General features: G+C 55.0%; 1 protein-coding gene and 1 long non-coding RNA gene across 7 annotated transcripts in view; one reads left to right on the top strand and one right to left on the bottom strand.

Moving 5' to 3' along the window:
- The window catches only part of Frmd4b (FERM domain containing 4B), a 142,555-nt gene that overhangs the window by 39,843 nt on the left and 77,138 nt on the right, over window positions 1–25,574 (top strand). For 4 of the 6 annotated variants that reach the window (XM_048786988.1, XM_048786986.1, XM_048786985.1 and 1 more), the window contains exons 2-4: window positions 12,829–12,894; window positions 14,102–14,196; window positions 19,967–20,059. In XM_048786988.1, coding sequence (XP_048642945.1) covers window positions 12,829–12,894; window positions 14,102–14,196; window positions 19,967–20,059 — 254 coding nt within the window. Of the gene's footprint in view, window positions 1–7,671; window positions 7,677–8,870; window positions 9,025–12,828; window positions 12,895–14,101; window positions 14,197–19,966; window positions 20,060–25,574 lie in introns of those variants that run through there. The other 2 variants (XM_048786989.1, XM_015494908.2) reach the window with 2 other exon arrangements.
- On the bottom strand, window positions 17,937–21,212 carry LOC107150013. The gene is made up of 3 exons (XR_007341906.1): window positions 20,255–21,212; window positions 18,485–20,164; window positions 17,937–18,362 (listed from the first exon to the last, which is right to left on the bottom strand). It is a non-coding gene; the product is annotated as an uncharacterized LOC107150013 (long non-coding RNA).

Raw genomic sequence — 25,574 nt, forward strand, 5'->3', positions numbered from 1 at the left:
GGGGGGGGGGGGGGGGGAGCCGGTCTCTCTCTGCTTCACCTTTTCTCTGGTGCTCCTCTTTGCTCTTGAGTCAAGATGAGGCGCCCGGCAGGCTGGTCTGTGCCTTCCCTTGTTCTTACTCCCTTCTTTAGAGTATCGGGGTGACACAGAGTGGCTTCAGTATTTACTGGGTGCACCGTCTGTGCTGGGTGCTGAGCCAGGATCTCGTCAGGCATCCCTGGTCTAATTCCACAGCACCCTTACGGAGCTCACGCAGACTTGTGTTTTACGTTTGGAGCCCCCTGTTTTCTGCACAGCTCTACGGAGACGTCATCCAGGCGTCCCACGACTCACCCAGGTGGAGGGTGCGGCCCGGCGGGTTCTGACGTGGTCACGTATTTCTGTCCCATTTTGCAGAAAAGCAGTGAAAAGCCTTCCCGGCTCCTCTGGCTTTGCCCGACCTGCTGCAGCCTCACCTCACGATGACCAGGACACTCTTTAAAAAGGGGCCCAGACCCCTCTGCCGCACCTCAAAGCCCACGAGGGCCCCCCACTCTCGTTTCCATGGCCGCCGTAGATGGACGTCCCAGCACCCTGGTCTGGGACTTCAGTGTCCTTGGGCACCCTGGAAGGCTGGACACACAGTTTTCAGGCGCCCTGAATCTCAGACGGGCTCCGGTTGCTGCTGCTGGTGGGCACCCACACTGAGAAGCACTGACCAGGCCCCCGTGGGCTCTCTGGCCCTGTGTCCTGGGCTGTCCCTGTGGGTTCTTCACGGGCAACTCGACTCCCAGGGGGGTGAAAATCAGTCGTTGAGGGGCAAAGAAAAATCACAACTCCGCTTAAATATGACCAGACATGGTGGCACACACCTATTATCCCAGCTACTTGGCGGGGGTGGAGGCAGGAGGATGACCATTTTGAAGCCAACCTTGGCAACCTAGAGAGACCCTATCTCAAAATGTAGAAGGGGTGGGAGGTGCCGCCCAGGGTCACAGCACCGAGCTTCAGAGAGAGAGTTAAGGACTCAAGCCGGGCAGAGACTCCTGCAGGGTGACTTCTCCTTTCCCTTCTGCAGGGGTCACAGAGAGAGCAGAACGGCCCACCACCTGAACAGGACCTTTGTGAATGTCCACCCTGAAGGGGTTTGTGGTGCCCACTGCTTTGTTATTAGCTAGGAAATATATATATGTCATCATTCATGATTGTCACCCTAGCTCAGGTGAAGGGCGGAACCCCGCGAGGTCTCACAGCTGCTCTGAAGCCCACCTCTGTGCCCTTGACCTTCGGGCTTTTTAAATAGTGACTTATGCTTTAAACATAGCAGGAGCTTCTTCAGAGGCGGTCTTCTGAGGCGTTAGGAAAAGTGACCCCTGTTGCCCAGCGGCCATTCACAGAGGACGCTGACTTCCCTAAAGCCACCAGCTGGTCTGGGAGAGGCCGGGATCAGACACCACACCGTGGGACTTCCTCAGAGGTACCGGGCCCACTGCGACCCTGCTCAGAGGACGGGGCGAGCCCAGCCTGCACTGTCCCCTACCCCAGGTGAACAGCAGAACTCAGAGACTGCCCAGGGAGCTCCCCGACCAGCTTATTAAGTGACCCGGCCCCACCCTTCCCCCTGCAGAAACCCAGCTGCAGAGGGCCAGGGTGAGAAGGCCCTGGGGAAAACACGTGGCTCCCTGGAGACCGCCCCGCGTGGGGGTGAGATTTCCTCTCTGGGACCCTTTCTCAGCCAGGAGGAGCGGAACTGAGAGCAGGCCAGAGAGAGCCTTGCTGGCCAGCGGAACAGCCGTGCACAGTGAGCTCCACCTGGGAGGCCGAGGCCGGGCCGTCTTACCGCCCCCCACCGTGGGGGACACGCAGGGACGTCCACTCCCGGCCCGTTGCTCAGGTGTTCTCCAGCATCCTGAGCTGGGCACCCTCTTAGGGGCTGGGGAAGCTGTAGAAAGTGAGATGCACCCTTCTCCTCATGGAGGGTACGTTAAGTGGGGCAGGGGCCCTGGAAGGGCAGCAGACGCAGCAGTGGACATGAGTCACAGTGTGGGGGCAGCAGAGCCCAGGTGCAGCAGCATCTCCGTGGTACCCTTTGGTGTTGGCCTGTGGGCAGCTCTGTCCTGCAGCTAGTGCATGGCCCCCTCGCAGGAAGGTTCCAGGATGCTGACTTTGAGGCTGTGAGACATGAGCCCCTTAGAGGCCACCGAGCTGGGCCTTGAACACGGCCGTCTAAGGGAGGCCGCTCATTTTCCCTCCTTTCCCTCTGGGGCCTCCACACGAAGTCGGCCGCCTCCTGCAGCACGTGGGACGGGGGTTCACACCCGGCTCCCCAGCACAGGGCCGCTGACCGGCCGTGCAGCTCAACTTTGTGGTGCAAATGCTCACATCCTGAGATTGAGCCGCTGCCACCCAGGTTCAGTGGACGGAAGGGCTCCAAGAGCAAAGAGGACGGACAGACGAGGCGGGCGACCGGACTTGAAGACCTTGGGGCTGCTGCCTTTAAGTGCCGTGTGTTTCGTGCTGAGCCGTGTGTGCGCCTGGTTTAGAACGTCCAGTGCCTGATGACCACGTGGAGTCGGATGCTGGGCTCCCGTCAGCTGCCGAGAGCTGGCCCCGCCACCCCTGTCTCTCTCCCGAAAGATCCGTTACCCAGTCGAGTTGCCTGCTGCTAGCCAAGAAATCTCTCCTTTTTTTTTTTTTTTTTGTGGCTCCTTCCAATTTCTGTCTGCTCCCTGACCCGGGGCCTCACAGGTTGTTGGTTTTTTCCTCCCTGAGACCCGCGTTGAGTCTGGAAGCCTTTGAAAGCAGACGGTGCATAGGTAACAAGGAAGCTCGGTGACTCTGGTGACTCCCCGGGGGAGAGGGAGCAGTTCCCCTGTAGTAGTGCCACTCCTGGTCGGCAGGAGGGAGGTCTCCTGGCCGAGGTGTCACGAGTGGCCCAGCACTTGCCGGGCCAGCGTGGGCTCTGGGTTCTGTCCCAGCAAGGCCAGCGAACACAAGAGGAGTTGGCCTTCTCTGCCTTCTCGGTTTGGTAATGATTTTCTAAATCTCCTCTCCAACCGGGAGACAGGCAGGACCCTGGACCCGGTGCTGTCCGTTTTTATCAACTATCAACTCCCTGAGGGCTTCTCCACAGGCGTCATGGAGCACGGAAGCCCTGGGAAGCGTCCATCCAAGCTCCCAACAGGGGTGATGCAGAACAGAGACTCGAACACTCTGCCCACAGTCAGGCGCTCCCAAGTTAGAGCAGAGCCCACTTCTGGATTTGTAATCAGGCTTCGTTAACTTGCAGGCTCTCGGGGCAGCCCGAGTGCTCTTGGCTCTGGATGGCTTTTGTCCAGGGTTTCCCCATGTGTCCTGCAGTAGTTAGTACACGTGCCCGGGACCGGGACGTCGGCCCGTGACCAGCACCACAGTCTACTATTAAAGTTCCTTCCCAAGCCCTGCGCGCGGGTCTTTAGGGTTCTGAAGAACGCAGCCCCCTGCTCCTTCCCACAGCTGCTTTTCACCGAGGCAGGCGAAGGTTGGTGGGCAAAAGCCTCCAGACCCCAGCGTCTGCCGCTCGCTCGCACCAACTGCAAAGCCAGAAGCCCCACTTTCCACCCACTGTCTTTTGCACAGCCCTCATTTCGCTTAAACCTGAACTGCCTCGAAAATCAAAAACCCCCACCACCGGGCAGGCAGGCGCTCAGCTTCTGTTGGTGACATTTTTGCGACTTTTCCTGTCTACAATGTCTGGGTCTCCTTTTCTGTTTTTTTGACTCGTTGATGCTGTATCATGATGTCTGAAAATAGAGCCCAACCGCTGGTTTCCAGTGAGGAGGATGCTTCCCTCTGGAGAAGAGCAGAAACATCCTGTGGGTTGGCGACAGTGAGCACTAAGTCTCTCGGTGCCTGCTGTGGCTGCTGGGTGGACAAGGGCAGCTATCTGAACCCCGGTTGGCACTGCTGCTTCCCCCAACATCGTCCCCTTGGTGTCACCGTTCACACCGTGTCACCTGGGGAGCCCTTGATGGGGCTGGGCTCAGCCCACCTGGAAACCGTGGGAAGAAAACCTAGGGTGCAGGCACCGACTTCCCGTACAAGACCCCAAAGCACAAGGAATAAAACCGAGAGTCAGTAAGTGGGATGCCATCAAACCAGGAAACTTCTGTATGCAAAGGAAATGATCAGGAGCGTGAAGACAGAGCCTGCAGGAAGAGAGAGAATCTTCGCCAGCTGCGTCTCTGACGGGGGATTAACATCCAAAGATAAAGAACTCAAAAAGCTCAACCCCCCCAAAAAAAAAAAAAACCCACAGATATCCCAATCAATAAATGGGCAAAAGAACCAAACACATACTTCTCAAAACAAGAAGCACAAATGGCCAACAAACATGAAAAGATGCTCATCATCCCCAGCAATCAGGGAAATGCAAATCAAAACCACAGCAAGACTCCATCCTCTTCCAGTCAGAGTGGCCGTCAGCAAGAACACCCCAACCATCAGTGCTGGTGAGGGTGTCGGGGAAAGGCGCACTGCTACGTTGTTGGTGGGACTGCAGGCTGGTGTGGCCACTCTGGGGAGCAGTGGGGAGACCCCTCCAAGAACTAGGGATGGAACTACCGTGTGACCCAGCTGCCCCCCTCCTCAGGTCTCCTCCAAAAGATCTAAAGTTAGCACAGATGATAGAGCTACCTCAGGGTTCCTAGCAGCACCATCCACAGCTGCCAAACTGTGGAGTCAGCTCAGATGCCCATCAATAGATGGATGGAGCAAGAAGTGTGTGTGTGTGTGTGTGGTTTCACTCCGTCATAAAGGAGGAAAATGGCGGCATTGGGATGACCATCATGCTAAGTGAAGTGAGACAAGGGAGAAAACATCTCTCATACGTGGGAGCTAGAATAAAATGTGGGGCAGAGGGTCCGATATCATAGAGAGAGAGGAAGGATCCGTGGAGTCCCAGGAGGAGATAGGAGGGAGGTGGGCAAGAGAGGAAAGGAAAGGAAATGCAGAGTTAATTTCTAAAAATCACGCTATGTGCATATATAAACATACCACAGGGAATGTCACCTTCTGTATAAGTAGATAGAACCAGTCAAAAAGAGACAGATGAACCGGGGTGTGGTGACACATGCCCCTAGTCCCAATGACTCTGGAGGCTGAGGCAGAAGGATTGAAAGTTTGAAGCCAGCCTCAACCACTTGATGAGACCCTAAGAAACTTAGCGAGACCCTGTCTCAAAATAAAAAATAAAAAGGGCTGGGGATGTGGTTCAGTGGTTATGTACCCCTGGGTTCAGTCCCCAGTACCCAAGATAAATATGTAGATGAGCAAGAGGGAGATCAGTAGTGTCTTAGTCCTTTTTTTTTTTTTTTTTTTTTTTTTTTTTTGCTGCTGTGACCAAAAGAACTGAGAAGAACAATTAGAGGAGGAAAAGTGTATTTAGGGGCTCACAGTTTCAGAGGCCTCGATCCCTCCATGGCCAGATCCAGTGCTCTGGGCCCAGGTAAGGCAGTTGGTCATGGCAGAAGGGAGTGGAGGAGGAAAGCAGCTCAGGACAGGGCACCAGGAAGCAGAGACGCCCACAGTCCAGGGACACCCCTAAGGCACACCCCAGCGCCCCACCTCCTCCAGCCACACCCCACCTGCCTATCGTTACCGCCCTCTTAACCCCTATCAGGATTAGCTTGATGATTGGTTAAGGTTCTCATAAAAACCAGAAATGACCAAGTCAGGTCACAACGGCCAGCAAGCGAGAGCCTGTGGTGTCCATTCTCAGTTTGACGCCTGGGCACCTCCCAGTGGAGATTGGACTCCGTGTGTTGGGTAGCACAGGGTGTCAGTGGCATTGATCCCCCCCCTGGCCCTGGGCGACTGCTCTTGGCTCTCTGGGGGGTTGATTTTTGGACTTCATAATCCAGAACAAACTTTTTCATGGGAGAAGTGACATTTACCAAAGTCACCCTGCACGGCTGAGAGAATGGCACCCAACGGCTTCCAGGCCTCCACTGACGGCGGTCCTCCCGGTTCCCGTGCCACGGATAGTACAGGCCAAGCTTTGACTGAGCTCTGCTGGTGCCGTGGTACCCGTGGGCCTCTCTGCTGGGTTCCACTGGACCTGCTTTAATACAAGTGGAAGCTACAGGACGGGGCCGGAGGGAGGGGTCGTCCCGTAGAGCTCATGCCTGGCACGCCCAAGGCCAGGTCAGCCTCAGCATCAGAGAGCAAACGAAACGTTGGGTGAGGCTGAGTCTGATCATCCCCACTCACGGGGGCAGAACAGAAGTTTGAGAGATGCCACAATGTTCGAGCCATACTCCCAGACAAAGGGCAGGCCTGGGACACACACAGGAGCCTGTCACTCTGAATCCCGGGCACGTCTCTTGGACACCAAGTTGGTGTCTCCCGATGGCCTTCAGCCCCAGACTCCATAAGTTGCTTTGTGTCTTTCTTCCTTTGAAACCTGTCTGTTCACCCGCCGTATGAGGTGGGCTGGGATCCGCTGAGGGTGGTCAGGAGATTGCCTGCCCCAGCGACCGTCCCATCTGCCCGAAGTTGGCTGGAACTGCTGGCCAGGTTGACGCTGGGCAGCAGAAGTGGCCTGGCCAGCCTTCCTCCATTGCTGCCACCCAGGAAGGAGCTCGCAGCTGAACGAGAGAATGTCCAGGAAACAGGGTGCCCTCGGGGCTCTGCAGGGAGACACTCGTGAAGGGTGGGGATCTGTTGTCTGCACCCCTGTCCCCATTTCTTGTGCGTCATGGGTAAGCGGAAGTGAGTGAGTTTGTTGTTGTTTGCGGTGGTTTTTTTTTTTTTTTTTGGCCGTGCTGGGGCTGGAACCCAGGGCCCACACGCGACAGGTGGGGGCTCTACCGCTGAGCCGCAGCCCCCGCCCCAGGAGTGAGAACTCGGCTCCTTGGCAGTTTTCCTGCGTCAGAGCCCTTACTGTTCCCTGGAGATCATTGACTCCTTCACGCTCTCTCTTCTCCTCACTTCCAGGGCAGCTGATCTCAAAAGGGGCAACTCTGTCCCCCAGGGAATGGGGCAAAGTGTAGAGATGTATTTGGTGTCACCGTGCGGGGCGGTGGGTGTGGGCACCTCGTGGGAGTGGGCAGGGAAGATGCTGGCACTACCCAGTGTGCAGAGCAGCAAGGAGTGGCCAGCCATAAGGACCCATGGTGTTGCGCTGGGAACTCCAGGACAGGCTCCAGAGACGGTGGCCATCTGCGGGGGCCCTCAGTACCGAGAGCAGTGCTTTCCCTTGGAAAGTGCCCAGTCGATGTTCTCGGGTGGATGAGTGGACCGTGACCAGAGCCTTCCCGTGTCGATGAGTTCCACAGTGTTTCAGTGACTTCCTAAGCCCAGGTGAGGGCAGAGTCAGGTCCAGGAGGCCCCATGACGGACAAGTGCCAGCCTGCACCCCAAGGGTTCTCGTGAGTGTGGCAAGGCTGGGCACGAGCCCCACAGGTAGAGATTGCCTTGTGTCCCGGTGCTCAGGGAACGTCACCAACACCAGGAGCTGCTTGTGTTTCTGCAGGGTGGGGAGACAGCGCAGGCAAGGGGCCACAGAAACCTCAGTGCCCTTCTGGTCTGGCTCCCAGAGGCTCCGAGCCAGCCAGGCGTGGCCTGGTGAACGGAGATGAGCTTGCAGGACAGCCCTGTCCTCTGCCGTCTGCATGCCGCGTTGGACGCTGAGCTGCCTGGGATTTCACGTGTATCAGGTGCAGACACTTGGTAGTGGGGTCCTGGACCCAGCGCCCCTGGGTCTCCACCTCCTTCTCCCTCAGTGACCCTGGGGTGAGGTTGGCCATGCGCCCACACCGAGCTGGACCTCTGGGCCTCAGCCCTCCGTCTGTAAGGCCTCCGTAGCCGGGTTCCTCCTGGCAGGGCTGCTGGCCGCCAGGAAGAGGAGGCATGTGTGAAGGACACAGCTCCCACGTGACGTGAAGCACGTGCCGGTGGCCCGCTGGGGGCAGCAGCCTGCACGGAGCTGGACGGGGAGTCACAGCTGACTGTTGGAGACCCGGGTGTCAGCCCAGGCCATCCTCGGAACGGTGTCACCACCCAGAGCTGGCACAAAAGGGGGTCTGTGCAGCCGGGGCTGACGTCACCCGGGAGAAACATAGCACTGTCCACTCAATAGGCCCCAGAGTGACAGCGTCCTGGGTACAGCGCTCTCCGTCTCCAGGTCCTGCAGGACATCTGGTCTGATGAGGACTTAGTGGCTCACCTTGTCCTCGGGCAGAGGGCTTGTTGTAACGTGTCCCCTTTTCTGGGCCAAGGCAGGGGAGTCGTCTGGGACAGCGGCCCCGTGGACCATGCTTGGCCAGCTTAAATCATCTGGGAGTGTGTTTCAGGGTGGAAGTGCCTCAGTGCTGAGCAGTGAAAGCGTTCCTTCCCGTGGAAGGTACCTGCAGACTCTGTCCCTTTCACGAAGCCCGGGATGCCACGGGGAACAGGACAGGAAGGTCCCCGTCCTTCAGCAGGGAGCCGGTCAGGAACACCAGCTGTTAGGAGACAAGCCATGTGCCCTGGTGGGGAGTGGCCGCTCCCCACAGATGAGGACAGGGAGGCCCTGGAGGGAGTGGCCGCTCCCCATGGACAGGGACGGGAACAGTCCGTGTTAGGAGGCAGCCCCCTCTGCTGAGCCTTCAGAAAAGGCCAAAGGAGCCCTCGCGGGGAGCTAGCTGCTGCTTCACCAGCCTTTTGCGTTTCCAGCCAGGGACTTGGGTCTTTTTCGGCAGTTGTCATTTCCTGTGGCTTCTCAGCTGACTGGTGGCCGTCAGTGGCTCTGCACTGCCCTGTCCTCCACCCTGCCTTGAATTCCCCTTTGGCATCCCACCACCCACTCTGCTCCCTGGCCTCCTAGGGGTGGCGCCCAGGACCCGCTGGGCCAGCTGCTCCCCGGCCCGGCCACTCTGTCAACCAGAGGTCAGGCCTGGGGCACACTCTCACTTCCCCCTGCACGTGACTCTGGCCAGCTGGACCGTCTCTCCACTGCCCGACGGCACTTGCCCTCCGAGGACCCATCCTACCAGCCGGGGAGCCAGCAGGGCACCACGGACCCAGGTGGGGGCTCTAGCCCAGCGTGCGGAGTCGCTACCTCCGAGGTCCCGGCGCTGGGTGGGTGGAGGTGGGGAAGCAGTGTGGAGTGTGGGTGAGGGGCTCTCCTGGGGCGGGGAGGCGAGGGGAATGCGATATCAAGGCTGGTCTGACATAGCGGTCAGTGCTGAAATGCCCCCCTGGTCCCTGTGGGGTTCACAAGTGATTCTGTAGCCAGGCGCGGTGTCACACCCCAAAATCCCAGTGACTCGGGAGGCTGAGGAAGAAGGATCGCAAGTTCAAGGCCAGCCTCAGCAACTGGGCGAGACCCTGTCTCAAAATCAAAAATTAAAAGGGGTGGCAGCGGACTTAGTGCTCGCCCAGCATGTTCAAGGTCCTGGGTTCAATTCCCAGCACCACAAGAAGAGAAGAGTGATTCTGTACTCAGAGGTAGGACCTCGGGGGACTCGGCAAGGGTCACGTTTTAAAATCAGTAAGAAATGCCTAGTTGGTGTTTTTGTTTGTTTGTTTGTTTGTTTTTTGTCTTTTTTGTTTGTTTCCATTTTTTTTTAAGTGTTAAAAAAAAAACAAAACTGACCTGTTGGGAAAAAAAGTTTATTTGGATGAGATGGTGGACATCACTGGCAGAGTGGCTTGGGGACAGAGTTCTGAGTCTCAGTCCAGCTCTTACGTTCTTAGGAGTCCCGTGGTGTCCCTCCACTTCCCTGTATCTGAAGGGAGCGGCTCCTAACCGATGCTCTCTGACAATGACACGAGTCTACTTCTCCCGCAGTTAGTTTTCTCTGGAAGCAGCGTGAGCTTCAGGCTGCCTGCGAGACGGTCATCCCTCCCCAGCCACTTGGGTAGCCCCTGGGCAGCGGGCCCTGGCTCAGCTGCCGGGTGGCCGAGGTAGTGCCCCAAGTGGTGCTGTGTGCCTAGAGCCTGGCCTCTGCTCTCCATGGAGGCACTTGCTGTTTGGACTCCACCTTCAGAGTCACCTGGAACGCAGGCCTGGTAACAGAATCACCTCCAGGAAGATGGTCAGTCCAGTAAAGCGCCTGGCACAGGGCTCGGGGGACCTTATAGACCCAGGGCAGGCCTGCGGGTCCCAGCAGTCCCTTCTGTCTTGACTCCTGCCACTTCAGCTCTGGGAGGTTTTTCTGGGAGGTTGTCTGGAGGACAACCTGCCACTTGTCCTCTTCATCATGGGTCAGTAATGTTCTTCCCATTAAAAAGCTTTTTATAAAAAAGTAACATTTATAGATTACAAAAAAAGTATACCTGTTTGTCAGTTTCCAAACAAATAGGGGCTGTGGTATTACGGACCTCAGATGGGGTTCCGTTCACTCCTACGGTACTGGACTGAAGGCTGCGAGGATATTTCTTATAAGGCAAAGGAAGGCTGAGGCACTTCTCCTAGTAACAGCCCTCGTGACGGACGCTGACCAGTCTGTGTGGCTGGGGACTCCTGGGCAAGTTACAGCCCCCAGGGCCCGGGCTTCCTGGTGCCTTCGAGGACCAGGCACCCTCCCCACCCCCGGGAGCTTCTGCAGAGGCTGGGCATCTATTCAGAACGCGTGTTAGGTGGCAGGCACGTGGCTGTCCCTCAAGGCCCCTGTTGTCACCCTGTCTCTCTTCCCTGGGGCCACGTGAACTTGCTGGCTCAGATGCAGGACTCCATGGATCCTGGCAGGTGACACACCTGGTGACCAGAGACCACAAACCCACCCAGGGGGGAGCTGCTGTGCCTGGCCAAATCAGGCCCCTGTTTCTAGATCCTACCATGTGAGGAAAGCAGGTCTCCACTGAACTTTTATCAGGGGCATCGCCTGGTTTCCAACAGCATTGACTAAGATTTACTCACAAGCTTGGTTTTGAAGAGCAAAATGTGTGCGGCTACTTTCCCACATCCCCCTTAACAAGCAAGTGAGGCTCAGCTCGGCCCCAGCCTCCCGGGGCCACCAGCCTCCTGTAGAGGAGAGGGCCTGGTGTGGCAGGCTCACCTCTGTGGCTCTCTGGTCTCCTGGTGTGGCCCGACCTGGGGTCTGGGTTCAGCTTACGGTGGCAAGTAGCATGAGGAGGTCATCTGCCGTACATCCTTGGAGAGCGGAAGCCACGGGTCTGAGGAGCACACTCCTGCTGGGGGAAGCAGAAGCCAGTAGCTTCAGAGAGGCAGCCAGGGAGTGTGGCAGGGACAGGTGTTTCCTGGCTCAGAGGTGACCCAGCAACGCCCCAGCCGTGGGCAGAGCTACACCTGCACAGCTCATCCTGACCTTGCTCCCGTCAGCCAGCCAGACACAGGAGCAGCCCGGGGCTTCTTGGGAGGAGACCCCCTGCATTGCTGAGTGTGCACGTGAGGGTCTGGAAGGCAGGACCTCAAAAAGAGCCAAGTTCCCCTGTGCACAGGGGAGAGGCCAAGAAATGCCGATTGAAAATGCAAGTAGCAGAGCCCCCACCTGAACTGAAAAGGGAGATTTTCTTAATGTGCGTGTACAGATGTATACATGGATCTGTTATATGTGCACGCACGACACAGACACACACAATGCATATTGTGGGAGACAGAAAGTCTGGTGGCCATTTCCAGGATATCGTATTTGGCCTTACTTGGTTCCTTCCCTTTTTCCCACCCCGATTTTAAAATTAGTCCATCACATAGATGGTACCCCTGAGTCCTCCACTTGGGGCCTAGGGCAGCGCTGCGGTTGCGTGTATAAACAGGTGGTCTGCCTGCCCAGGAGCTTGCTAGCCAGGCCCAGCACAGAGTAGAGATTTGCTTGCCACCCACTGTCGAGCCTGTGGTTGATTGCTTAGGGGCATCTGGGTATTTCTAGCAGTTTGTATGTATTGCTTTCTGGATGGCCACACTCATCGGGAAGGTATGGAGGACTTCATTTGCAGAAGAGTGTGTGCAGTATAATGATGCTAAAGCACAGCCTTTATATGAACACTCTTAAAATCTGTATCTGTACGTATCTGAAAATATACACAAAAGCAGTCTGTGAGGAGGCTCCTCACACCCACGGGGTGTGATTCCCAAAGACACATCGGTTCAGAGCAAGAGTTAGTCAAGGACGTGGCTTTCATTCTATGTGTTATTGAAACATTTTCTGAACACTATCTCCCAGCACTGAAATTTTAGGAGATGAAAAATTACATATCATTGGAAATTTATATGTCAAACTGCTTTTAACTATGTATCTTAGCTATAAGTGGTGATATTTTTGGTACCAGGGATTGAACCCAAGGTGCTTAATCACCGAGCCACATCCCCATCTTTTTTTTTTTTTTTTTTTTTTTTACTTTGAAATAGGGTCTTGCTAAATTGCTGAGGCTGGCTTTGAAATTTTGATCCTCCTGCCTCGGCCTCCTGAGTCGCTGAAATGACAGGTGGATGACACCCTGCCCAGCCAGAGGGGCATGATTTTAAAAATGGAGACTTTCCGTTTCATCCTGAGTATCACGTGTTTCTCCTACTTATTGCACATGCTGTATTTACGGGAAATGCCTTCAAATCGGAAGCATGCTCTATCTGAGAAACAAACCATGGATTCAGGGAGTCCGGCACCTTCACCTGGGAAGGACCTGTGCCTTCCGCAGTGTGACCTTGTGGACATTGTTTGGGCTCCCTAAGGCCATTTATTTTGACATTTTGAGCAGTCTTTGCTTTTGGTCAGGCTGGTGATAGATCTTTTTCTGGCCCAGCCCACTGAGGGACAGAACGCAGCCCCTCTCAGGCTGAGCACATCTCCCAAGCAGGAAGTGAGCAGCCAGTTTGAGGGTTTGCTGGCCACCCCCACCTAACTCCACGCTGCCGTCTTGTCCCCACAGATGACAGAGGGCAGGCACTGCCAGGTGCACCTCCTGGATGACAGAAGGCTGGAGCTGCTGGTTCAGGTAGGCGCCTCCCCGCCCGGCGGCCCATCCCGGCTCTGCCCTGTGGTCTGCGTCCAGGTGGCTGGCTTACGTGTGCGGCCGAGCCAGGGACTGTGGACTGACAGGGGGGACGCGGCCTATAAAGCCGTGGCCACCAGGGACAGAGGCTTGGAGACTCCTGGGCTCCAACAGGGTCTCTGGCACTCGGTGGCTTGGCTGTCACGCGGTGAGGCCACGTCCTGCTGCTTGGCTTGGCACACCTTCCACACGCAGCTGGGAACCAGGGTGACGATGGCCCGGGCTGGCTCATGGAGTCACAGCCAAACCAAGCTAGACGACATCAGCACTCCGTCAGTGACAGTGCTGTGGTCATGCTGTCACAGCCCATAGCCAGCAACCACACCTGGGAAGGCAGTCCATCAGCAGTTATCCCTAACAAAGCACGGCCCCTGGCGCCTCATGGGTGGAGTTCAGGAGATACCGTCTACTTGATTAGCTAATGTAAAATTGGGGCGGGCACAGGAAAGAGCGACAGTTGTGATTGGATACCTGTTAGGGAATTTAAAAATGGCTCCATTCTGACCTCATGGTTCCCTAAGTTAAGATGGCTCCATTCTGGCCTCATGGTTCCCTGACTTAAGATGGCTCCATTATAGATGTGGAAGTCAAGTTCCAGTAAACGTGTTTAGCTTTGATAGAAAAGACAACGCAAATCTTACAAGTGATGTGAGTTCAGCATAATGAGTGGTAATTGGCATTGTTGTTATTATTTGTTAGTTCTGTAGCCCCCATTCCTTGGGCCTTGAGGCTTTTTAACAGCACTAGGCAAAACTGATCTCACATCTTTTATAGTATTGCAGATACCTGGGCAGTGAGGCCTTTGGTATTCGCCATCTTGATCACCAGCGTCATGCTGTATATAAAACCCAACACTGACGCGTTGGTAACCACACTGTCACCTTCGAGGGGGAAAGTAAAATAGGTCGTCCATTGAACTGCAGACACACAGCAGTGACACTCTCTCAGGGATGTCCCTACTCCCACCTCTCTCCTTCCCACAACTCTTAGAGGGTGGCTTACAGTAGATTCAGCCCATTAGCAAATGCAAGCAGATATTTAAGAACCCAGAGGCTGAAGCTGCTCAGGAGTATCCAGGGCTGAAGAGGGTAGAGGCTACGAGAGGGAGAAACTAACCAAACAGCTTCTGATCCGGTTTTTGTCTCGACAGCCCAAACTTCTGTCCAGAGAGCTGCTGGACCTGGTGGCTTCACACTTCAACCTGAAGGAGAAGGAGTACTTTGGAATAACGTTCACAGACGACACGTAAGCCTCTCCGGGTTTCGTTTCTGACCTTTGCCTGGGCTGCCTGCTCGTGGTCAGTCAGGATGAAGGCTAGGGGAGAGAACCCAAGCCTTTGAACATGTCCTGCTTGGGTGAAGGACTCCTCGTGCAGGATTTCTTCCTAGACAAGGAATTGTGGCCATTTCAAGCCTTCAAAGCATCCTTCTGAGGGATTTGGGAATTCGTAGTCAAGTGTTGGTGGATTTTAATTGCCGTCCGCCTCTTCCTCTTCCTGAGTACAGATGTGCTTGCTCACTGAGGGAGAGAGGCACTAGGTTGTTCTTCCCTTGTATCATGGAAGTGAATTAATTTTCTGGTATTGGTGGCAAGGAAGTTAAAAGGCGAATTTACAGTCACCTCAAAACTATGTATATAGGCTGGGTGAGGTGGTGCAGGCCTGTGATCCCACTGCTGGGGAGGCTGAGGCAGGAGGACCGCAGGTTCACAACCAGCCTCCGAAACTCACGAGACACGAGACGCTGTCTCAAAAGGAAATTAAAGGGGCTAGGGGTGTAGCTTAGTGGGCTCAATTGAACCCAAGTACCCCTGGGCTCAATCCCCGGTACCAGATAGACAGGCAGGCAGACGTGGTTCAATGTGGAACAGACTTTAACTGCAGCCTAGGTCCATTTTATGTTCCCTTTTCACTTTCGATTTTCTTTTTCCCTTTACTTCCCATTTTTTTATACTAAGTTATCACGTTACGGTGTGTGTGTGTGGGGGCGGGGGGGACAATTTAAATCCTCTCTGAAATGAGGCAGGCACTGCAGGTAGAGTACACTGGTGGGAATCCCAAACTGTGTAAGCTAATGAACTGGGGATTACCAGTTCCCTCTGTGTGTGTGTGTGTGTGTGCGTGCGCGCGTGCTGTGACAGCCTAGTTTGTCCCCATCACTGCTTCAGTGGAGTCATCGGGGAACGTTCTCAAGGAGCTGCTTTGAACACCTTGAGGCCTCCAGTAACTTCCTGCAGGGTGGGCTGGTGGCCTGGGACCTCCCACAAATGCCAATGGCCTTCGGCCACCACCGGACAGAGCCTCAAGATCCGGCCACCTAGGAGATGAAGAAAATTCTGAAAACATGGTCTAGACTCGGGGTTCAGCAAAGCCTAGGGAGAGCTGCTGGGCCTCCCCACCTCCCGGAGCCCTGAAGAACCTGTTCAGCCTGTCTGCTCCCTCTGCTGGGCAAAGTAGGAAGTGCAGAGGTCCCTGGGCCTCGCACCCACGGGAAACCAAGAGCCGCTCATGGGAAGCAGTGGTGACAGATGGACGCAGGCTCGTGGGTTGCATCTGGATGTGACAGAGCAGCCGGCAGCCTCAGACCAAGCCACAACGCATAATGACAGAGTTACGTGGCCCAGGCTGTACTTGCCCACGCACTGTCATTTAGGTGGGGGTCACAGAGAGGCGAGGCCGAAGCACCAGTTCTGGAGGGCTTTATTGGCTTTGAGTGCCCACCAGCCCCCAGTGACCCCTTCTGGATCCCAAGGGTCAGCTGCGAGCCACACAGACAAGGCCCTGCCCTGGGGAGTTCCTGTTGCCGTGGTGCTGTCTGGCAGGACCAGCACCCAGGTCGATGATGAGGAAGCTCCAGCAACTTCAAGTGCCCAAGGAACATAGTGTGAGAGGTGGTGGCAGGAGAGACGGGGGGGGGGGGCGGGGGACCTGGATGGCTTCTAGGAGGGGACGGGGGATGGAAAGTCAGAACCAGCTCTGCAAAGGCATTCCCAAAACAGCCAGTGCATAGGTCCTGGGGCAGCTCATTTTGTGGTTTATTTACTTATTTTTCTGGTTAGCTTTTTGAGAAAGAAAAAAGGTCGTATGGCAAGAGCAGAGATCTCAATGAGATGAGACGTGTGAGGGCAGCTGTTTGGCTTTGGGGCCAAGGTCTCTTGTCTGTACCAGGGACCTCATCATCCTCTCTATATGGGGAGCGCCACAGGAGGCCCCGTGATAGGCTGCCGGCATGGGATCCTAGTAGCAGATCAAGGAGGCTGTGCACAGCCCGAGGCTCAGGCTATGAAGGGACGCCGTCCTACCCTCAGCCATCACAGCAGGGACCCTGTGCAGAGGCTGCAGGACATCCTGGCCTCTCTAGGGAGGCATGCTGGACGGTGCACTGTGTTTTTTTTTTCCTTCTTTCTTTTTATTCACCAGGCTGTGGGCGGGACCTAGGGACACTCTGCTGCCAGGCAGATGAGATGTAGAAGTAGTAGAGTAGAGATGTATCCCTACTTTTTAAATTTTTTAAATTTTGAGACAGGGTCTTGCCCAGCCTGCCTCCAACTTGTGATCCCCCCCAAGTCGTGACTTGCTGGGATTGCAGACCCCTGCCACAGCACCTGGGGCAGGTTGATGAGATGGAGGGGGAGGCCGGACCATCCCAGGCAAGAGTCGTCTCGGGCGAACCCAGGGACATGGTCCCGAGCAGGGTGCACTTGCCCAGCGTGCAGACAGGGAGAGGAGCAGCTCGCAGCTGCACCCAGGGAGCTGAGGATGCCGCACAGGGCGGGAACGGGATCTGTGACGGCAGTGTCGGGGTTCCTCGGGCCCCAGGCTCACAGTGTGCTGGAGAAGAGGGTCCCGGCCACTCGGAAGCTCAGCTGAACGCCAGCCGGACAGAGACCAAGCAGCCTTCACACGTTAGAGCTTCCTAGACAGAAAAAGAGGCCCCGCAGTCAGCCCCGGCCTCGCCCTCTGTCCCCGCGTCCTATCTGCAGCCACTCCTGGGGAAGCGTGGCCTGGGCTCCGGCAGTGGAGGCCCAGGCCTCTCAGGCCCTGGCTCCAGCGTGTCCTCCGGGTCCGGCTGCAGCACCGTGTGCTGGTGAATCACGCTGGGGAGGGGCCTGCCGGCTCTGGGGCTGCTTGTTTTCAGAGCTGGGCTTCGTGGTGGGCAGCGAAGAACTGGCCACTTCCACCTTCCGGGGGAACACACCTAGAAACCCGCTTCTGTCTGAGGGTGTCTCCTGGAGCGTCTCGGTCACAGGCCTGGCCCTGCAGCTTGGGTAGATATTTTTGGAAAGCGTTTTCTTTCTGCACTCCCTGTCACCCCCATAAACCGCTGTGTGGGGCGCCTCCCAGGACTGTCTGAGCTCATTTGCCAGCCCAGATGCCACATCAGCGGTGCCTTTGGTGAACGTCTTTAAATGAAACCAAAGGAGTATTTTGTCAGTGCACTGGCTGCTGTATCCACCCAGTGCTCTAGCTCAGAAGCCGACTGCCCTGCGTGGTGGAAGGGCCCTGAGCCCAGACAGGCAAACACAGGCCTGCAGAGGGAGGCCGCGTCCCCAGAGCCGGCCATGCAGGGCGGACTCCGCCACTAGAGGGCAGCCTGGCCCTCCGCACCCAGGGCAGTCCTTCCTCACCCTGGGAAAGGCTGATGGACGCAACCGTGGCTTCTGGTCACTGTCCCTCAGCCGTGCCTGAGACTGAAGGGATGCGGGTCAGAAGGAAAGCGTTGGGTTATGGTGCCCACCTACGAGGACTGGACGCACCTGTCTTTTTAAGTTGATTCCGTCTCTTCTATTTGCTGATGAAAACTCTTGAAAAGGCAGGTTAGAAGCTGCACGTGACCCTACTGATAACCCCGGGGGGGTGGGGGGTGAACTGGGGGTGCTCTTCATCTGTTCAATCTTCAAGATGTTTTCCAGTTGTTAGGATTACAAGTTCACCTTAAAAACCTGATTTCTGACGTGTACTTTTAATTTTTTATTTTACATTACGTACACGTGACTCTTCATGGAAAAATGCTCGATGTCCTGGTGCTGGCCAGGCCCTGCGGACCCCCCACCGCAGCCCTCCTGCAGCGTGACAGCACCAGCCGTGGGCTCTGTCTCCAGGGCTGCGGCTTCCTCTGGACGTCGCGTGGCCTTCCACCTGTGCCTCCAGGGCTGGCCGGCTGGCCGTGTGTTGGCAGCACTATCCACCCACGTCCCTCCCCCTGGCACGTAACTCATGCAGGTTTGTGAGAACAGCGCAGCGTGTGAGCTGCTGCACACGCTTCCACAGGAAGAGGACCCAGGACAACCCAGAGCCTGCTGCATCTGCCCTGAGAAAAGCGTTCAGATGTGACCCCACACGGCGTTCTGTGTGTTTTAGGAGGACACGTGATCAGCTATGAAATTCGAGCGGGTCTTCCAATCACGACATCCTAAACATGACAGAAGACAGTGTCAGAAACTCTGAGCCTCAGCCCTCTGTTTTGTTTATTTTATTTTATTTTATTTTATTTTATTGCCTTACAAAAGCTGTGGCTTACGTTCTGCCTCTCACCTTATCTACCCACGCAATGTTCTTCCAAGGGAAGCTCGGACAGTTGTCGGCAGCCTTGGGGGTTGATCATGGAAACCGTCACACTTTTGAAATGATGGCATTTGCAGTTAAATGGATGGAGCTGGAGAATGTCATGCTAAGCAAAACGAGCCCGTCTCACAGAACCAAAGTCTGAGTGTTCTGTCTGATATGCACACAGATGCTGATTCACAATCGGGGTGGGGTAGGGAAGAACAGAGGTGCTTTGCATTACACAGGGAGGACTGGAGGGAGGGGAGGGGAGGGGAGGGGAGGGGAAGAAGGATGGTGGAATGAATGGGACCTTACTACCCTATGTGCACATGACTACACGACAGGCGTGATTCTCCATCACGTACAACCAGAAGAATGAGAAGTTCTACTCCATCTGTGTGGGATGCGTCAAAGTGCATTCTGCTGTTGTGTGTAATTTTCCTACCTACTTAAAATGAACCCAGCTTAGAAGTTTCTGGTTTGTATTTTAGTTAGTTGCAATGCCCCCCGAGAAGGCCCATTATAGATTTTGTCGCAGTTCGACACCCCTCTGCACCATCAGTGTGTTCTTAAATTGGGTTTTATGGGAACAGCTGGAAAGGTCCCCAAATGCAAGGACTAGACAGGCAACCTTGACAGCCTATAAACAATCCTCAGCCCTGGGCTCCCTGCGAGGTCACAATAGAGAGAACTGTTATACCCACGAACCTGCTGAGGCTCTTGATTAAATAAACACAGTTTAAATATGACTGAGGCCCTGTGTGTACACAGAAGCGGCCCCCGAGGAGATTCAGCCCTGTAGATTTTCAAAAGCTATGGTATTGTTAGCTGTGAGTTTGATTTCATTAAACCAGAAGTCTGCCCTTTTTAACTAAAACACTTCGCATTTCGTATTCAATAGGAATCTAGAAATTAATATGCTGCCCGGCAGTTTAACTCCCCCAAAATCAGTGTGATCAGTTTCTTATTCTCTTGCAGATTTTTCATAAATGCGTGCACACATATATGTTAATTCTTCTTATTGATTTTTAAAAATAGCAATATACTGTACTTAGGGTCCTGCATCTTGCTTTGTTGTTTAGTATCGTATCTTGCAGTTTCTTCTCAGTGCGTGTGTAACCGGGCTCCGCACCCCACCCCGCTCCTTTGTGCTGTGTTGTATTTCACTACGGTTCTAGATACCCACTGTAGCCATGCCCTCTATAATATTTGACCTATTTCTGGTCTTTTTGCTATGAGAAATAATGCTACAGGGAGCGACTTCACACATGGTCCATTTTTCAAATGCACAAGCTAACCTTCATCAGCTCCCTGGGCCGGAGCAGAGGGGTCCGTGGTTTTCAAGCACCGGCCCTTCACAGGGGGCCAGGGCTGCCCTCTGCCTTCAGTGCCCACAGCTCCCGGTCAGCTTCCCAGCGCCCCATGTTGCCGAAACTTCCAGTGACCCTTCTCCTCACTCTGCCCTCACAGGGGTCAGCAGAACTGGCTGCAGTTGGATCACCGAGTTCTGGACCATGATCTGCCCAAGAAGCCGGGCCCAGCCGCCTTGCAGTTTGCCGTCAGGTACGTACGTGTGGCCGTGGCCAGCCGTTCCTGTCTTCTCTGCGTCTGTGTTTTGCTTTTGAACACTTCTGGTGGTCAGAGATGGTGAATAAAAAGAGGAGAGACCTGTCAAGACACCATCAAGAGGGGGCGTCCATGATGTAGGTCTGACGGAGCCAGCAGGGCTTCTTCCTTTGAAGAGAGGGGGAGACTCACCTGCCTTCATTCCCAAAGCTTCTCCGACACCGAGCCTCAGAGACATGAGTGGTGTGTCTGACAGCATAAGCCTATCCTTTAGGATTCTTGTCACTTGAAATACGGCAAACAGTTGTTGTCACACTGTATGTTGGAGGGATGTTTTCTGAAGACCTGGAGACCACTGGATTTTTTTAGTCTCGTGCCTTAATTGGATCAGAAGGTCAAGTGCAGACAAGTGCTCAGGGAAGGAATTGTCCTAAGAGCTCAGAGGTCTGAATTCTGTTTGCAAGCGAGACCTGGGGCTGGCTCCCTGAGCTGTGCTCAGACGCAGCCCTTGACTGGGTTGTGAAATGGATGCACTTAACCAGTCGTGGTTCCTCACAGCCGGTCAGCCTGCAAATGCTTTAGCCTTAATTATTAACAACCCACGATAAACAGAGTGGGGTAGGAAGTCACCCCCGTGTTCTTCTGCCCAGCTTGGGAAACAGAACGTCATGGTGGAGCTGAAAGCCCCTTCGCGGGTGCCGCTCCCCCAGCCCGCATTGGGTGAAACGGCTTCAGGATAATTTGTTTTCCTGGTCTGAAGCCAAGTCTGATAAAATAAATAAGTAAGTAAGTAAGAAAGCTAAGGTGGTCATTTTCTCATCAATCTAACCTACTTCAGCTGCATCAACCTGGAGAACGGTCCTCTATCCTGAGAGGGTGTTAATTTGGGGGTGGAACAAACGCACTCAATTTCATAATGGTGGAAGCGCTTTTTCCTTATCATACTTCTTTATTTATTTTACTAAATGATTTCACTATAATGACCTGGGAAAATCACGCTGAACTTTTACAAATACCTTTTTGTGTTTATTCAGTCTTTTCCATGAAATCAACAAGTGTGAGAATAATCTATCCTCCCCTCCTTTTTAAAGAATATCTTTTTAAATATGATTTGCTGGTGATGGTAGGGGAGTTGTGGCTCCTCCTGCAGCGGATGCCGCGTTGACAATCCCTAGTTGCTGTTTTTTTTTGTTGTTTTTTTTTTTTCTTTTTCTTCCAAAGTCCAGTTGGGATTTTTCTCCTTACGGGAAGTCCTGTTGTGCTTTGTCTTTTCTTTCCTGTGTGTGTGTGTATGTGAGTGAGGTGCTGGGCAGAACCCAGGGCCTCGTGCGTGCGTTCTGGGCACAGGCTTTACCCCTAACCCTCACCCAGCCCCTCGGAAGTCATATTTAAAACCCAGGAAGGAGGTGGCACAGCGGTGACCTTTGCAGGAACAAATCATCAGAGCCGAGTGAGCTTCCCGGAGAGGGCGTGGGGCGCACGCTCGCTGCCTGGAGGTGGAGGAGAGGGAAGGCCAGCAGCCAGCCAGAGATGACCGCGGCGTCTGGTCATGAAGCAGGAGCCAGAGAACAGCCAACTTCCACTCCCACACTGCGGGGCGAGCACCGTCCAGCACAAGAGGAGTACGCTGTTTCGTAAAGAATCACGTTACTGCGCTCAACTTTTGGAACTCTGTGTGTATGCAGAGCAGAGGGTCCAAGTTGCTCAACCCCCCGCCCTCCCTGGCCCCTGCACTTGGCCCCACCTTGGACACAAACAGGACGAGTGGTCGGGACTGCTTTCCTGCAGGGGACCTCTCCCTTGGCTCCCAGACCCCTGGTGTTTGCCCTCCTGTGATTCTGCTCTCCTGTCGCCTACCCAGCACACGGGCTGGTGCCAGTCACAGGTGACAAAGCTCAGGCAGCAGCGGGCACAGGGGTGCTGCTTCTGGGGCGTGACATGGGGAGAAGGCATTGTGTCCTTGGAGGACCTCGCAAGCTCCCTTGTTTTGTAGCCATATTTCTACCTGAGTTCTCGACAGCCGCTGTCTGGTCCACCTCAGGTCTGACCGTCTCTTCCACCGGGATTCCAGAGGGGCCTGCGTCTTGTTCCAGAGCTCAGCACATCCTCGAGGGCTATCTCAGAGGCTCCCACAATCGCCCCGAGTTACTTTCCCCTTAATCGCTGGCATGTTGGGAACGCTTATCTAGATTTTCACTTTTCGCGGAGTCCATCCTCCCAACGAGATAATGAGATCATTGTGGTCTGTGTTATTATTCCAATTAAATTGTGGTCGTTACTCCCCATTAAATTCATGATAAAGCAAAAGCCCACACCACAGAAGTAGGCAAACCGACCACAGGCACCGAGTGTCACGGGGTTCTGGGGCTCGCCAAGGTGGCCGTCACACAGCCCAGGGAAGCGGGGACCCTGTGAGGTTCTCCGTCCTCCCAAGCAGAGGAGACAGAAGAGACACCAACGGCCCCTCCAGGCTGCTTGTGTGCCTTGAAGCTACAGCTGCAGCTGTCATTTGGTTCTGCTTTGAGGACCCTCCGTGAGATCGGTCACCCCGACATACTCTTGCACCAGGAGATCGCTGTCACCTGCCCAGGAACAGGGAGCACGGAGCCCTCCGACCCAGTCCTAAGTGCACGGCCACTGGGAAGCTAAGGCAGACAAAGGGCTCCCCTCGGTGCCCACCATCGCAAGGACGCGCGTCACTGCTGCTGTTAGGGCAGACAGTTAGAAATACCCAGGTGTCCACTGTGGAGGTGGACAGTGAGTTATGACACGTTTACAGCAAACAAGTCACTCAACAAAAGAGACCGGATGGAAAACGACCTAGTGTTTCAGAGTTCTTCAGAGGGACCGCCAGAGCATATGGAGTCATCGTGGGAAATTTTTCAAACTGCAGTTACCCCCTCTCAGCCCCAGCCCCCCACTCGCCCAGGACCCTGGCCCACGTTCTGATGCAATGCCTGCTGGGTGGGGGGCTGTGTCCCCAGGACCCTCTCCCCACCCCTCCCCATATGAATCAACGACTGATGACATCCTTCACCTCTCTGGGACGATGTCTGGAAGACGCAGTCCCAGGCCGGGGGCTTCCCTTCTTCCTGGCCCCTTTTGTCATTGGCTCCTGCGAGGCGCCCTGCCAGGGAGCAGGTGGACAGTGAGCAAGGCAGAGGCCCCGCCAGCGCAGTCAGCTCATGGACACGGCCTTCCTTGGGTCTCTTGGATGATGGGCTCCTCTGCCGTGTAGCTGCTGAGTTCCTACCACGGAGCTGGCCCTGTGCTCGACGCTGGGGACACAGGTGGGGTGAAGAAGAGTGACCAGCCCTGCTCTCCCTGTAGCCTCGAGGGAAGAGGCCGGCACTCACTCAGGTGTATGTGCAGGCTGTGTGAGGGAAGGGATTCCGGAAAACATACCTCAGGGAGGGGCCAGGGAGCCTCAGGGACGCCCGGGCTGCCACCAGGTCTCCCTGCTCCGACAGGCTTCTCAGAGAAGTTGGCGTTGGACAAAGACCCCAGGGAGAAGAGGCCGGAGCTGTGCAGATCTCTGGGAGGGTTATTCCAGGCGGGGACGAGCCGGTGTGCAGGCTGCGTGGCAGGAACGTGCCTGCGCGAACAGCCCCCGGCCGTCCAGCGTCTGGAGAGATCCCTAAAAGGGAGGCACGTGCTGCCTGGCATCAGGCCTGTGAGTTGTGACCTGTGCTCAGCAATTCCCATTTCGCACAGCCTCCCACTGGCTGCAGCCTTAGGGCAGAGTGGAGGGGTCTGGGACACCGGAGATGAGCTGAGAAGCTTTTGCAACAGTCCAGGCCAGAGATGAGTCTAGAAGGTGATTGTGCAAGACCTTCTAGAAACGTAAGAAAACCCTGAGTCGTAGGGTGCACGCACAGAAAGACACCCTACAGCTGGCCCCCGAGATGCGGCCCCTCCCCTGACATGTGGCAGAAGCCCTGGGACAGGCACCGGCTGAGCACTTGACCTAACCGTCTCGTTTACTCCTGACCTAAACACTGAGCTCCTACAGATACGAGGGGCAAGTCAGTCTCTGGCTCATGTCCCCTTGATGCCGGACACAGCTCTGACAGGGGCGGCTTCTGCAGGGAGAAAAGAAGCCGAGGCAGGAGTCGGCCTCCCTCTCTGACTGAGCGCTAGGCCTTTCCTCCAGTTACAAAATCTCAAAGATACGTGCTCTGTGTGTGTGCAAGGGATATGTGCATAGACCCACCATAATTTATTTATGGGTCTTAATTTATTTAGCCAGCTCTCCATTTCCACGTGAGCCCAGACTCCCCCGGGTTCCTGGGGACTTCTCTGGGGCTGGGTGTTGTTATCTTCAGTGGAGAATTATCTTTGGCAAACACATGGCCTCTTGGGTAATGCAGCCCAGATGTGAGCGTTTAAAAGCTTGATAGTGAGTGACAAGCAGGCTTGAAATAGGAGTGCAAGGACTTGGCCTGACCTCGTCGGAAACCTCCCGCTGCCCCGGAGCAGGGCAGCCAGGGGCCGCTGGGCTGGTACCACCCAGCTCCGTCCCCGCAGGATCTTTAACTCTTCTGAATGCCTCTCGCCTGTTTTCTATTCAGTCTTCCTGCTCCCAAACTTTCCTCCTCCCCTTCGCTATGTCCTAGGATGGTAGTGACTTGCCACTTGTCCTCGGTGGCTCAGAGCAGAGAACTCTCCACCGTGGTGGGTGAGGCAAGACTGCTACCGCCTTGTCAAAAAAAGATTTTTTTTTTAAACAGCCATATATCTATAAAAGATAGAGACTAGGGTGACAAGAGAAATTCAGTGACATAGGCAATAATGCTCCTGATAGGAGCGTGTGCACCGCGACACACACCTGTAGTCTCAGCAGCTCAAGAGGCTGAGGCAGGAGGATCACAAGTTCAAGGCCAGCCTCGCAGCAGCAACTGAGCAAGACCCTGTCTCAAAAATAAAAAATAAAAAGGGCTGGGAGTGTATCTCAGTGGTTAAGTCACCCCTGGGTTCAATCCCAGTGCCCCCCCCCAAAAAAAAAAAATTCCTGATAGATTCCAGGTGAAGGAAGTGGACCACCGGGTAGTGCTACACGGCTCGATGGCACTTTTGCAAACTCTCTGCACATGTAGAAAGAAGTTTGAGATGTTAGCAAGAATCACTTTCGTTTTTCTTCTTCGGCTTATTTTTTTCTGCTACAATAAAACAATTACTTGAGTAAATATTTTTAATTCAGCGTGAAAAAGTAATAAAAGAAAAATGCGATACCGTGTTTGTGGCTGGGTAGTCACGAGTTATTTAGAGCTCTCAGGGAGTAGGAAATTTACAGGCCCACTCAGACAGGGGAGTTCACCTTTTCAGGAGGATTTAAAAGCCCAGAGAAATCCTGGATTCCTCCTGCAGGGGCCCGACAGAGGCTGCTGGAGGGGCCCTGGGAACCAGCCGGCGCTCCATCTGGGGGCTCCATCTGGGGATGCAGTGAGAAGGCCCCCGAATGTCCGTGAGAATGTCCAGGCTGCTGGCGAGCAGCCCCCACCTGTGAGCGTCC

This window comes from Marmota marmota, unplaced genomic scaffold (assembly GCF_001458135.2).
Source record: "Marmota marmota marmota unplaced genomic scaffold, marMar, whole genome shotgun sequence".
In the NCBI taxonomy this organism is placed as follows: Eukaryota; Metazoa; Chordata; class Mammalia; order Rodentia; family Sciuridae; genus Marmota; species Marmota marmota.